The 15302-nt window shown below is 35.4% G+C and overlaps 1 protein-coding gene across 1 annotated transcript; it reads right to left on the bottom strand.

Moving 5' to 3' along the window:
• Window positions 1-1792: 1792 nt before the first annotated feature.
• Window positions 1793-14348, bottom strand: MDAR6 (monodehydroascorbate reductase 6). The gene is made up of 17 exons (XM_059588232.2): window positions 14205-14348; window positions 13925-14102; window positions 13734-13833; window positions 13519-13596; window positions 13045-13116; window positions 12554-12672; window positions 12376-12460; window positions 11673-11762; window positions 11169-11270; window positions 10934-11023; window positions 10655-10735; window positions 10388-10459; window positions 10214-10308; window positions 10009-10097; window positions 9859-9921; window positions 9706-9746; window positions 1793-2239 (listed from the first exon to the last, which is right to left on the bottom strand). Exons 1-17 carry the CDS (start codon window positions 14212-14214, stop codon window positions 2108-2110), a joined length of 1497 nt encoding a protein of 498 aa, XP_059444215.2. The 5' UTR covers window positions 14215-14348; the 3' UTR covers window positions 1793-2107.
• Window positions 14349-15302: the final 954 nt, after the last annotated feature.

Raw genomic sequence — 15302 nt, 5'->3', positions numbered from 1 at the left:
TTATCCTTTTTTCCATGAGTGATACGTTCCTAAGGCTTCTGGCTATGAGTCCCCCATCCCACCCACCTTCTTGATTGCAAAGAAAAGTCCTACATATGTTGCTTTTTCTTTTTCTTTTTTCTTTCTTTTTAGAATACAAAAAACAAGATGGACCTTTTTTTTTTTATTAGAAATCATGCGGATGATATTAAGTTATCATTTTAAAAATAAAATCTTTTGTACTAACTGGGGTTCTTTGATTATGCAAATCTGATGGCTAAAGTCCCAATCCACCCAGCTAGAATTATATTAATTGTTGAGCCTAGTTGATCAATTTGTGGTGATGACGAGCTCAAGTCTCAACAACTCTAGCTATTTATGATTTGAGTAGTCATATGACCCTATGAGGCTTTGCAAGCATACTTTTGACACAATGGAATTTCCTTGTAAGAGAAACACCAAAAAAGGGAAGAAAAAAAAAATAATAATGATAGAGTGGTTAAAAGGAAGAATGATTCTCTAATGCTCTGTTGTTTCAACCTAAAATGTTTTTTAACAAAATCATTTTTAATTGTTTGGCTTGTACGGAAAATGAGCGACGGCAAAAAGTTGTTGGCGACTTTTGACAATTTTCTATGGAAATCTAGTGGTTTGAGAATAAGAAACTCAAACTCGAAAAATGATTTACGGAATTTAAAAATGGAAGCCATTTTCCAAAACTAAAGATGCTTCTTTGGTCAAACCAAAAATTTTGATTATTATTTTTAGTTGCACTAAACACCGAAAAATACATAAACATTTTTCATAAAATATTTTCTGCCAAAACAAACGGAGCTTAAGAATGCTCTATTAAAAATGTATGTGAAGTTAAAAATGCGAGTAAGAATTACATGCTCTAAAAACACGAGTCAATTTAATTTACTAGATTAAAAAATATAAAAAAAAATCCGTCCAAGAATGAGAAGTGCAATTAGTTATAGTAGGGGTAGGTTTCAAGTAGTGAGAATTTTAAAGTAGTATTGGGAAAGAAGTGCCACCTGGTGATCTCATTTTATGAATAAATGTAAGAAACCAAAATGAATTATTTATTTAAAAAGCCAGCAATCTGGTTGGCTGCTTATTATACATAACACAATCTCTAGCAGTGTCATCAACATCGTAAAGTTTTTGGATTAGTGACGATTTAGAGTTCTTAAATGCCTGATCCAAGGTCAAAATTGTCTAAGATGCTTCCTCTACAAGTGATTATCCCAATCCCTTTCTATTAATGTCACAGACCCAGTTTGCAAAAGCTGCCGACTTTTCGACTCACTTTTATAGACTCAAAAAATAATAATAAATAAAAAATAAATATTGTGGTCCTAATTTGCTTTCATAGACACTAAACCGACAATGGTCAAGAATTTGATGTTGGAAGGGGGAGGGTGAGACTGAGGGATTTTCTGTTTAATATTTGCACCGAATTATTAAAAAAACAAAAATGTAAATATCATAGATTCCTCAGTTTAATAATTTAGTTGGGTCAAATTATTTGAAATAATAGCATAAGAAAATGTATTATGCTTGATACTTAATAATATTTAATATGTATAATGTGTTATTTATGGATAATTTTCTTCCAACCTGAAATAGAAGAATTTTTTTCAACCTAATCTATAAAAGTGACATATAAAATGCACATAAATTTTTAATAAAATTTATTCTAACTTTATCTTTGCTATTAAAAAAAGCAAGTTATAAAACATGATAATGAGGAAGAATGAGACGCTAATAAACATCATTATTGTAATTAATCAAGTTATAGAACATGATATGAGGAAGATAAACACCATTATTATAATTATTTCTTTTACCAAGTCCTAATCAGGAATTCAGGATCGTTAATTACATAGCTGTAAAAGAAGAAATCTCGGTTAAAGAATGAGGATTTGGCTTAGGTGTCGTTAAAAAAGGAAAAAAACAAGTACTGTAGTTTTTTCAATAGTCCAGATTTAATTCTATTCTCTCTCTTTTTCTCATGAAAAACTTGAAAGTTTATGTAAACCTTTGAAAAAAAACTACAACGGGAGATCTCCTGTAGTGTTTTTATTGGAACTTTACAGATTCATAAGCACTATTATGTAGTATATTAGACAGCAGTCTCAACTTGTAGGGATGCCCGAGCAATGTCTAGTGCCTCCTCAACTGAAGAAGCATTCTGAAGCTTGGCTTTATCAACAAATGGTTGGCTCCTCGCAAGTTTAGGAAGGAGTTGAAAATCCTTCAAAAAAAACATAATAAGGCGTCAGTTTTCTAGTCTACTAAGCCAAAGGCAGCGACGGCAGTTCAATAATCCAGAGTCTGTTTTATATAATTAAATGCGGAAGCAATTTAAAGAAAAAAGAAATCTAAATTCAAGAGTTTTCTATCTTTTGTCCTCTTTCTCCATACTCCCATTGATTGATTGCAAAGAAAATGTAGGAAAACAAGGGTTAAAATCGTACAAAGTTCACAGCAACATTCAAGCAGTAAAAATAAAATGACCAAGTTTTGGATCTCTTTCCTGCCTATAATGTATAATCTCATATTGATTAATTAAACATGTACATATATAACAACCCATTTGGTTTTGGGCCATCGCAAAGGTTAGCTTACCAAAATGGCAAAATGTATATGGGATTTGGGACTGATATTTTTCCTGATACTATTGAGGATTAATTGCTATTATGATCATTAACTTCTTAAGTCTAACCAAGATGTAAAGCTTAACTTGTAAATTATTCTTTTGTGAATTGCTTATGCTATACTTTCGGCATCAGAAACAAGCGAAGATGTACATTAGTAGATGCATCTGTGTCTGAGATAAACCTAATTACAACTGACCTTTCTAGGCAGGTGATATCTCTCCCTTCAATAACGGAGAGGTCTTCAGGGGATTGGGGGCAGGGGATGAATATCCCCCATTGTATAAGTTCTGTTTACCATTTGATATATTTCAAAAACTCTGATTTTTTTTTAGAAGAAAGGAAAAAATGCAGAATCAATCCCTATGATTGCACCCATTTACAATTAGCTTCTTGTGGTATAAAAATTGGTTGAGAACTCCCAGTGATATGCAAGAAAAGCAAATAAGTCTCTAGTCTCAACTTTCATCCAAACTTTACAAAATCTGTTAGTGTGCTATGTCAGATCCAATCATACAACGCAACATGCCCAGCATAATTACTCAACTGCCCAAAAAAACATGTTGGTATGATACTTCACTTATCAAATCCAAGTGTGTTACACGCCCTCCGCTTAGTTAGAAAGGTAAAGTTAAACCACCACCCCCCCGAAACCCTTAGAGCCTCCACATAAAACTATCAAGAAGGGAGAGGGTGTCTGTGTAAGGAGCACCACGCTGTTCGTGCGGTAGGAGCTATGGAGGTAAGCCAACTAAAAACACCCATGATCTGTCAAATGATGGTTAGATATCGTGGGTCACAATTTTAGCTTCCAGTTTAGGGAGAAACCTTGAATGTTTCTGAAGTGTTTGCATCTTTTTTAAGAATATATATGTTTTTGTTGGTTGATGTTCTTTAAAAAGTGATTTCCTTTTCAAAGATTTGCAATTGTGTCTGCTTTTTTGTGCCTTTTAGGGTTTTCTTTGCCTTCTTCCCTGCATCTTTGAATTAGTATATGCAGAACTGATTCTTCACGGAAGCATAATAGACACCTTTCCTATCAAAATGTGTTTTGACTCATATCCTTTTTATAGCATGCCTTAAACTATTGGACTTAACTACTTACATGCGTTTACTCCAATAAAGATTATAATGTGCCTTAAACGATGGGGACTGCTTTGCTTTGATTTAGACTTACGACTTGATTGCATTGTCACTATTGAACAATGATATGAATTAAATTAAGACCTGATTGCATTGCCAAGGTCAAAACTATTTGTTTTTGTTTTTGCAAAAATGGTGAGATTTCTCATTTACCATGGCGGTTCCCCTAAAATTTTATGTATGTGCTACGTCAAATGGCAGATTTTTTACCAAGGAGAAGTTGATGTAGACCAATTGTCGATTGCCAGGTGGGCAAACAAGCTACAGGAATTGGGATACATGAATTATACTGGTTATTGGAACAAGCTTGACGATGAGGTTTCAGATTGTTGACTTGCACACATCCATAATGATAATGATGTCGTCAATTTGATTGGGAGGATAATTTGTGAGAATAGAAGAGTGTTGCACCTATATGTGGAGCGTGAAACCAATCATCCAAATCTCATTGATCCAACCAACCAAACTATTAATTGTTGCTGAAGTCTTTAAATTATGTTTAGTGGTTGGGGGAGGTGTATCAAATTCTAATGTTGGGAAATGGATGGGGAGGAGGAAGGGGTGGAGTTGGGGAGGACTCCTCTAAAAGTGATGTTGATTATGAAGCTTTTAGGGAGGACTCAGACGATAGTGTAGTACTAAGTGATTATGAGGAAACAGATGCTGAGGATGAAGATCTTTGCATAACACGAGTGAAAGGTAAAGCCAACGACAATGTATATGGAAATTTTGATTGCTTTGGGCTTGGTACATCCTCTAATGTGAATGATGGTGATGTTGTGACATCCGATTCTGCTAATAGTGAGAGAGATATGGAGAGTTTTATCATCTGATTCTGACGAGGGGCAAGCCACCCAACACAAGGAGAAGAGAAATACTCGAACTTCACTAAGAATTAGTTGAAAGGGAAAGTTCGATTTTGTGTTCAAACACAACAATAAAATCCCGGTGACAGAGGTCAGCAGATTGAAATGTGGGCAGTAGATTCATGCATCGCAGTCAAACACCTAAGACCCCATCCAAATCAAGACCTTTCCAATGCACAATTGTGGCACCCATCATGAGAACAAAAGAACTTATGTGAATTGGATTGCAAAGCGATATCTTGAGAATTTTAGGGATGACCCCACATGGCCCGAGTTTGCTTTGAGTGAGTAAATTTTAAGTAACTATAATATTATCCTGGGATATAATGCCTATTGAGCAAGAAAGTTAGCTTTAAAAATGGTGTACATGAATGAGAGTGAGCGCTACAAAAACTCTTGAGACTATGCTGCAGCAATGCAAAAATGGAACCCAGACAGCACACAACATATGCAGTCTGGTAAAAGATGGGACCTTATTTTCATAGGATGCTTGTATGCCAGCAAGAAAGGTCTAATTGCTCAATGTAGACCTATGATTGCATCAGATGGTTGCCACTTAAAGACCACGTACGAGGGGCAATTATTATGTATTACCGCAAAGATGGGAACGCTAACATGTTCCCAATTGCATATGTTGTTGTAGAAACTGAGCATAAAGACTCGTGGACATGGTTTATGAATAGTCTACTAGATTGCATTAGCCTTATTGAGGAGGGCAGATGAGTATTTATGTCTGATAGACAAAAGATGAAATCTATACTTATATTTTGTATATGAATGTTGTATTATTAAGACATTGTTTATTTATAGCACTACGCTTATTTAATTTATTTTTCCATTTGTTTCTTATAGGGGCTCCTTGATACATTTGACTTTGTGTATCCTAGAGTTGAAATAAGTTTTGTATCCGACATCTACATGCCAATTTCAAAAGTAATGGATGGAAAGAAAAAACATTTAAAGATGAGTTGTATGGTGCCACTAGAGCCACAATACGAGCATGATTTGACCACCACATGAGTGTGATTAAGGGTACGGATGACAAAGCTTTCAAGTGTTTAGAACCTATTAATCCCAGTTGTTGGTCAAGGCATGCATTTGGAACCAATTGTAAAAGCAATATGATCTCAAACAACATTTTTGAATCATTTAACTCATGGATTAAGGATGCAAGGGACAAACCACTCCTAACTATATTGACTATATTGGAAATAATTAGGAGACAACTAATGAACAGGTTTAGTAAAAGAGAGGGAGCGAAACAGGCCACTAATGAGATTTGTCACAAGATGCAAGAAAAACTAGAGAGGTCAAAAGATCGACAATGATACTACATATGAGGTTGACCACTGCCACGATGCAAGGACTGCAGTCAATCTGAGCAGCATTACATGTAGTGGTAGATGGCAACTTAATGGGATTTCGTGTCCCCATGCATGTGCTGCCATTTTTCTGATTGAGGTACGCCAAAAGACTTTGTGCATGACATGGATGTGCAGAAAAGAGCCTACACCCCATCAATGCATCCAATGCTCGAGCTTGATGAATGGCCAAAAATAACTATTAAGACCATCCTACCTCCTCAGGTGAAAACTCCACCCGAACGGCCTAAAAAGGTCAAAATAAGAGTGGGAGAAAAATGAATAGTCAATAGTCACTTTTGGCTATCGAGTTTTCACCCAAGGTTGGATGGTATAAAAGTTTTCACCCGGTAAGATGGTGTCAATAGTCACTTCTTACCTTTTTAGGCCGTGTAGCTGGAGTTTTCACCTAAAGATGTAGGATGGTCTCAATAGTCACTTTTGGCCATTTCCTAGGCTTGGGCATTGGATGCACCGATGGGGTGTAGGCTTTCTTGTATGCATTCACGCATTAGCACTCATGCATGGGGACAAAGATCCCCATTCAGCTACCATCTACCACAACTACATGTCATGTTGCTCAGATTGACCACCCTCCTCGCATCATGGCAATGGACAAACTCAAACTCAACCTCATCTACCCATCGGCATATGTGGCATCTTTGTAGATCTTTCAACCTCTCCAGTTTTATTTTTTTTTGTATCTTGGGACAAATTTCATTAGTTGCCTATTTAGCTCCTTTCATACAATGAGACCTGTTCATCAGTTGTCTCCTAATTATCTCCAACATGGTTATGAGTGGCTTATCCCTTGCATCCTTAATCCATGAGTTATATGATTCAACAATGTTGTTAGAGATCATATCACTTTTACAATTGGTCCCAAATGCATGCCTTGACCAACAACGAGGATTAATAGGTTCCAAATACTTGAAAGCTTAGTCGTCCATACCCTTAATCACACTCACATGGTAGTCAAATCATGCTTGTATTGTGGTCTAGCGACACCATACAACTCATCTTTAAATGATATTTCTTTTCCATCCACTACTTTTAAAATTGTCATGTAGATGGATACAAAACCTATGTTCAACTACATGATACACGAAGTCAAATATATCAAAGAATCCCTATAAGAAACAAATGAAAAAAAATAATTAAATTAGCATAGTGCTCTAAATCAACATAAGTCTTATTAATATAACATCATGTACAAAAAATAAGTATAGGTATAAATACACATCTACACTCCTCAATTGGACCAATGCAATATAGTAGACTGACCATAAACATGTCCATGAGTCTCTACACTCAATTTCTATAACAACATATGCAATTGGGAACATGTCCTCAATTCCACCCATGCCTACAACACATAATAAGTGTCCCCCATACGGGCCCTTTATGTGGCAATCATCTAATGCAATTATAGGTCTACACCCAGCAATTAGACCTCTCTTGTAGGCATTCAACATACAAAAATCTTATGAAAATAAGGTTCACCTTTTACCAAACCGCATATGCTGCTTGGGTCCCATTTGTGCACTGCTGCAGCATAGTCCTGAGAATTTTTGTAATGCTCACTCTCATTCTCATACACCATTTTTAATGCCAACTTCCTAGCTCGATATGCATCATCTCTTGAGATTGTAATATTATAGTATCTTCTAATTTGCTCTCTCAAAGCAAACTTAGGCCATGTGAAGTCATCCCTAAAATTCTCAAGATATTGCTTCAAGATCCAATTCACATCAGCTCTTTTGTTCTCTGGGTGCTACAATTGTGTATTGGAAAGATCTTAATTTAGATGGAGTCTAGAGTGTTTGATTGCAATGCATGAATCGGCCACCCACACTCATATTTGTACACTGTTGTCACCTGGATTTTATCGTTGTGTTTGAACAAAAAATCGAATCTGGTTTGAATGAAATAAGTTTCGATGGTATTCTTAAACATGGTTGTATCGCGAAATCTTTGCCCAATTCTTAACTTGATTTTTCCTTTCATGGAGTATCGGCTAAGTCTTTGTTCACTATAAACATCGATTGCAGGGTGAAGACTTTAGGTTTTACTTTCTTACTTTACCTTGCTAAAGTGGCGGAGGGGGTTGACGTGTAACACACATGGCTTTGATATGTGACATTTCAATTCCAAAGTGGTTTTTTTTTTTTTTTGGAAGTGAGTAATTAAAGTGGACATGGGTTGTTGTATGATTGGATCCAACATGGCACATTAACAGATGCCGTCTAGATTTTTGAAGAAAGTTGAGAGTAGGGACCTATTTGCCTTTTTTTGCTTACCACAATGAGTTCTCAATTAAGTTTTTTATACCACAGAGAACTAATTATAAATAGGTGTGATTTGAGAGAGAGGCTTGGTGGAGAAAAGCGATAGAGTCTAAATATGATAATTTATGGGGAGGGTGGTGCTCTCTTGAGCCTGCATGAGCTTATGAGGTGGGGTTGTGGGAGAATATCAAGAAAGGGTGGGAAACATTTATCAGCTTTACCAAATTTGAGGTGGGGAACGACTCCAGGATTAGCTTTTGGCATGACCAATGGTATGGGGAAGTAGCTCTAAAGGCAACTTTCCCAGTTTTATATGGTCTTGCTTGTGCGAAGGACGCTTTTATTGCGGCTAATTTGGAGTTTTTGGGCAGCTCTAACCAATAGACTGTGAGTTTCACTAGAGTGACACATGATTGGAGGTAGATGTCTGTACCTCTTTTTTCCAAGTGTTAAATTCAATTAGAGTGAGAAGGGGTTGTGTGGATCAACTGTGGTGGGCTCCTTCCGAAAGAGGTTTGTTCGAGGTCAAATCCTTCTATTGCTCCCTCTCTTCTTCAATAGGAACCTACTTCCCCTAGAAGAGTGTATGACGGACCCATGACCCTTGGAAGGCGGCCTTTTTTGCATGGTTGGCGGCTCTAGGCAAGATCCTCACCTTAGATAATCTTAGGAGGTGGCACGTCATCGTGATGGACAAATGTGCAAAAGGAATGGGGAGTCTGTGGACCACCTTCTTCTTCATTGCGAGGTGGCTTCTGCTATTTGGAGTGTTTTTTTCAATCGTTTTGGGATGTTCTGGGTTATGCCTAGACTTGTTGATCTATTTGACTGCTTGTGTTCCTTGGGTAGGTCAAGGATTGGAAAATAGTGCCTACATGCTTATTTAGGTGTTTATGGATGAAAAAAATGATAGAAACTTTGAGAATAGCTCTGGTCGTTGGGGAAATAATATCTTTGTTCTTCAAAACTTTATATTTTTGGACGGCGGCGTATGTGTCTCCTATGTCAATTAGATTTAGTGATTTTTCTGTTCATTTTGCTATTCCTAGTTAGGTGATTCCTTTTGTATACTTCTTGTGTGCTTAGGGGCATTGCTTTCAATGAGACTAGTTTATTCCTCATCAAAAAAATTGTAAGTAGGTGCAACCACATGAACTTATTTTTATACTTTTCCCTAAAAAAACATGAGACCTATACAAGAAATTCATTGATCATCAATTCTCTTATAATAAAAAAGAATAGCATTATTGTATTAGTAACCCATCACTTCTAAAATCCTTTGTTTTATTAAATTCTTTGATATTCACAAAAATGCCACAAACTTTTTCATTTTCAATATAACTATATTTTGTTGTATTGACTACTCTCATCAATTGTATGTAAAATTTGGGGAATAAAAAGTTACCTCAGTACTTCCACTTTCAACAAGAACACCTTTCAGTTTACCTGTGACCCAAGAATAAACTAATCATCTTTTGTCAACAACAACATAAATTTAAACATGCAATGCATATACACTTGGAGAGAGAGAAAGAGAGTTCCAAACAAATTACACTACCAGATTCTATCCAGAAAGTAGCTATCTTAGGATCAAAATCGCCAATTTCAATCGTCTCTCCAACTGTTCAAAAAAAATCACAATTAATGCCAAGTACGAGAAAGAATATCTAATAATTAATCCAACACTGCATACGTTACAGATTCTTACCATTATCCCCAAAAAATTGCCACCATATTTTTCTTGGGCTACCTTCATACTCAAATACCCTTGAGTAAAAATATGGAAGATAATCATACCTGGAAATCATGAAGTGATGTAAATCAACAAATAAGATGATTCAGAAAGGAGAAAAGTCACTCATATTAATTACATGTCCTAGAAAGTATGTACAGAAAAAGAAACTCCGACATACGTGTGATTTTGGGCACTTAGTAAAGCTTTAATGCAATGCTGTGCTGATCGACGAGCATGATCCACATGTTCAACTCGTGCTATGCGGTCATACATCTATTCAGGGTGAACCATGTGTACTTTCAGATTAAGCAAAACTTTTGCTGCATAATTTGACCCAAAAAAAAGCCCTCACCTTTAACGGGAAAGCTGCTACGTCTCCAACTGCAAAGATTCCAGGAATACTTGTCCGGAACTGTCCATCAACCTGGGATTTGATATTACATTATGTCAAGTATTGCTGTTCAAACAGACTAATTATCATGATCTGTGAAAGAAACAGAGTTTATTCATTGGCTTTAGCTTGGAACCATATATTATATGAGTTCCGGTTTCCCAAAGTAGTTCATTTCAAATGTTCATTCATTTCCATTGCTCACAATTGGTATACAATTAGGCTCACCTGTATTCCACCAACACTGGTGTTCAAACCCACACTTTCAAAGGGACTGACAGCAGGTTTCGCTCCAATACCAATAATTACCTGCAAAAAGAGAAATAGCATTTTTCCATTTCATCAACTTCTCCAACTTGTGTTCTTATGTTCAAACAAAACCACACCAAATTTCATTTTCATGACATTATAAAACATCGGTGCAAGATGAGAAAACTTGTTCCTCTATATGAAAAAAAAAAAAAAAAAAATGTTAAATCTAATCCACAAACATGAGCAGAACATTACTGTATCTGCCTCTATGTTAGATCCATCCTCAAGTTTGACAGCAGTCACGTGCCCATCAGAACCAGCTTCTAAGTTTTTTATGGATGCACCCTGGTGAACAATTAAAAAAGTTAAGAAAGCCCATTTCTATAGCTATAATCAAATGCAGCTTCTCTTTAGCTAGATACCAATTTTTCACACATTATACATGTGTGTGTTTGTGTGGTTAGAGAGAGAGAGAGAGAGAGAGAGGCACCTTTAAGAATTTGACACCATTCTCTTGGTACAGTTCTTCATATCTCCGGGATAGAGAAGGAGTAAACAGTCTTTGCAAGAGATGATTCTCTGGGAATATGATCTTTATGTTTCAAGAGAAAAAGTGTCCATTATATGTAACGAGTAAATAATTTTTTCTTTGCTCAACAACAAGAAATTCAAATAACACCGCTAATAGAAATATAAGTGAGATAACCAAATGGAGGTTCTTCTGACATGTCATGTCATCGAGATTTCCCATCAAATTAAAAGAAAAATTTTACGAGCTGCTCATAATATAAAAATGCATTTGAGAATGCAGTCCAATATGCTAGAGTTTTCAGGGGTTATTTGGGCAGAGGTTCATATACACCAAACCACAAATATGCCTCAATAAGTATGAATAGAAATGATAAAAAGTGGTGAAAGTTCCAACATTCTTCGCTTGAATTAATTAAGTCCATCCCAACTATCACAGAGGCAACAGATTGGACAGAACACATACCGTTGTATCAAGTTTCCAACCAACAGCTGCAGCGGCAACCTCCATGCCAATATAGCCACCACCAACAACGACCACCTTCCGTGCCCTCTCCTAAAAATTATATGTGAAGTTCATTTAAAGGGAAATTCATTTTAACTAAGGAATGTGCAGCTTCAAACTATTAAGCAATTCTTGATGAATATACAGCTCACAAGATAGTCTCTGGAAATCAATTTCAACAAAATTTTAGCTTGTCAAAGCTCAATGGCTCACACATATTCCTAGAGTTGAAATCTGAGCCTTCCACTATTCCTAGAGCTGAATCATTCTCTCCTCTACATCTAAGTAAATGATGTAGGAAACTTTTGGGAGGCTAAAAGCTTAAAGAAAATAAGTATATTTCATTCTGGATTAATAAAAAGGCAACATTTATGTGCTAAAATTTATAGAAGTTTTCAAATTTTTAATTTTCAAACTTTCACTCCAAAATGCTAGAGAAAATGCATATGATATCCTAGCTGCATTTCCTATAACCCTCAATGTAGCATAGCTTCAAACATGCAGGTTGAATATTATAATGCCTTCTAACAGCAAGCTGTTTTACTTTTGGTCAACCAAACCTCTCTACAACTAAGAATATAAACACCTATAGTTATTCGTTAGCATATTTTAACAAAACAAAATTAAAAGGAAGTTGACAACAGAAGCATGAAAAAGAAATTACCAATGACGATACTAGCAAATTAGCATCTGCAACATCCCGGATATAGTGAACACCAGGTAGGTTTCCTCCAATTTTCTCTGGAAATCTGAAAAATTAAAAAGGTCAAGAAATCACCTTTGCTGACCCATTTATGTGAATAATCCAAAAAATCGAGTACTGATTCAAAATTTCAAGGTACCTTGAGGCTGTGCATCCTGTAGCTATTATAAGTGATCCATATTTAAGCAGCTTGCCTGAATTTGTCGTCAATGTTTGCTTCTCGATATCAATACTTGTAACTGGATCTTCATAAAACATCTAAGTAAAACAGTGGAAATTTCAAAATTATAGATCGCATTTCACAAAATTAATTATTGACGTTCAACTCAAAGTAAATGAGAAAAGAATCTATGTTCAAATAAGGTGCATCTTCCAAACTCTCATAATTATACTGAAGTGTTCTACATGAACTTTTTCCATTCAAATTATCAGGAAATGTAACTTGAACATATAAATATCACGTTCAGTACAACAATTCTATTTTAAGTCAAGTTTCATCCACATGGGACACCCAAACACCCCCAAAATTTTTTAATTTTGTTTGAATCAAACTCAAACAGTGTTAATCAAATGAAAAAGAAAATGTAAAACTAAGTATTCAAAAAGAAGGGAGGGTGATATAAAGAATACCTCTATCCCTTTCTCTTTATACCAATCGGCAGTTTGCCTTTCCCCGCCAGATCCAACACAGGTATGAAATCCCTACATTAAATTTAAAAGCAGAACAGTTCCTGATCATAACCAAGCCTTAAAAAAAAAAATCACGTGCTTAAGTATATCTTACTTCAAACTCATTAAAACAAAATCAAACTTTTTGTTGGATTGAGTTCCTATTGCCAACATGTATGAATTGAGCTCCTCAAGTCCAAAAATGATATGATAAACACACTGATTAAGCTTTACAAAGAAGAAACAAACAAACACTCCGAATCACAATTTTTGAGCACTAATACACTAACTATTGCAATATAAAATAAATAACTATTCTTACACACTGATCATGCATGAATTGAGCTTTACTAAGAAGAAACAAACAAACACTCTGAATCACAATTTCTGAGCATTAATCCATCAGCAAATGCAATATGAAGTAAGCATCCTTACAGGTAATCGTGCTGGCTTTTTGTCTAGAGGAAACAAATAAGCCTTCGTCAAAGCTGGCCGCTCATACGGTGCATACGCCTGCAAAATAGTGAATTTTTATTTATATAAAAAAAAAAAAAAAAAAAAAAAAAAAAAAAAAAAAATGCAAACTATCATTTGCAATCAGTGATTAAGCAAACAAGCAATTCAAATGCTAAAAATTGAGCTAGACTCGCCTCCTTAGACACAATACAGAGGCGTCCATCGGCCATCCCATGTTCGACGAAAGTCCGAGCCGCGTAACCAGCCGCATTGCCACCTCCGACAATCACAAACCTGAAGGAAAAAAAAAACACAAATTTGAAAGATTAATTTAATTATCAAATCAATTTCTAACCTCAAACTCAAATTGCAATCAAAACCTCACTCTCGGTTCTCGTTCTCGAAGGCAGACGAGGCGGCCACGTAGCTTCTTCTCCGGACGCTTCCCAATCCGATCGAACAACGCCAGTGAGTTCGGTTGATCGAAGCAGACTGAGGGCACCAGAGCGAGAGCCCGTGCTTTATTTGGAACGAGTTGGACACTACTGCCATTAATCTACGACCTGTAGCTCGTGAAAAAAGAAGCAGAGAACAAAGCGGGGATTAGGGTTTGATAACGAAGAATTGTAATGGAAGAAGTTGAGCTTGAAGCAATGAAGTTGAACCTGAGGACATTGAGCTCAGAGGTCCTGTTATGCAATTATATTAGTTTGAGGTACTTGCGAGTAAATTTCTGTCGGTTGGCTCTAGAGAATGCCGAAGGGACAGGGTCAGTTTAAATGGCAGTGGCAGTGGCTTGGGCTTTTGGGCCTCGATGGGCTCAGCGGGAAGAATTCAACGGTCAGTGAGGTCAAGTCACTCTGAGTTTACCGGGATCTTCGGAAGTGACAAGATTTTAGGATTTTTAAGATATATTTTATTATGTAAATTTATTTAATTAATTAATTAATTAAAATGTTATGATGCTAACATTTCTTATTTTTATTACTCAATATTTACTACTTCTTTATTTAAGTTCATATTTTACCGTTTTTCAAAAGTGAATAAATGTTATTGTGATAAAAATCTAACTATTTGATTTGAAAAGAATAATTGAAATTTAAAAGAAATTTTTAAATGATAGAATATTTTAAAAATTCTAGAGAATATTGATGAAGGTCGGTCATATTCTTACCGACCTTAACAAAATTTTCATAGTATATATTTTGTTGAAATATTAATTATATTAATTTTTTTATTTATTCAAGTTATTGAGACAACAATGATTAACATAATATGATAGTAGTATTCTTGAATCTAGATTCTATTTTTACATTATAATTTTTAGGGAAAAATGCAAAATCAATTCATATGCTTTAGCTGATTTGCACTTAACTCCTTGTGGTATAAAAATAAACTCAAAGAACCCTAAAGTATGCCAAAAAAATAATTTAGTTCCTACGTACAATCAAATTTCGTTCATTAACTTAACAGATTCTGATAGCCTAAAGTTAGAGCCAATAAAATTGTGATACTTGTCATATTTAAGTCAGTGTCACACTAACGAAATCTGTTAAATTAGTAGGGACTAATTTGTTTTTGTGGCATACCTTATGGACCTTTGAGTTTATTTTGATACCAAATGGAGCTAACTGTAAATCATGTAAACCACAATGACTAATTTTGCATTTTTTTCTAATTTTTAATTTAATTAAATATTTCACTTTCTAAATTTCATTTAAAATTTTGTGAGTTTATAGTCATGAGTTTGAATTATTATACTA

The sequence above is a fragment of the Corylus avellana genome, chromosome 3 (genome assembly GCF_965113065.1).
Source record: "Corylus avellana chromosome 3, dhCorAvel1.hap1.2, whole genome shotgun sequence".
Lineage (NCBI taxonomy): Eukaryota > Viridiplantae > Streptophyta > Magnoliopsida > Fagales > Betulaceae > Corylus > Corylus avellana.
Note: the sequence above shows the minus strand (reverse complement) of the source record. Positions and strands in the feature narration are given on the sequence as shown.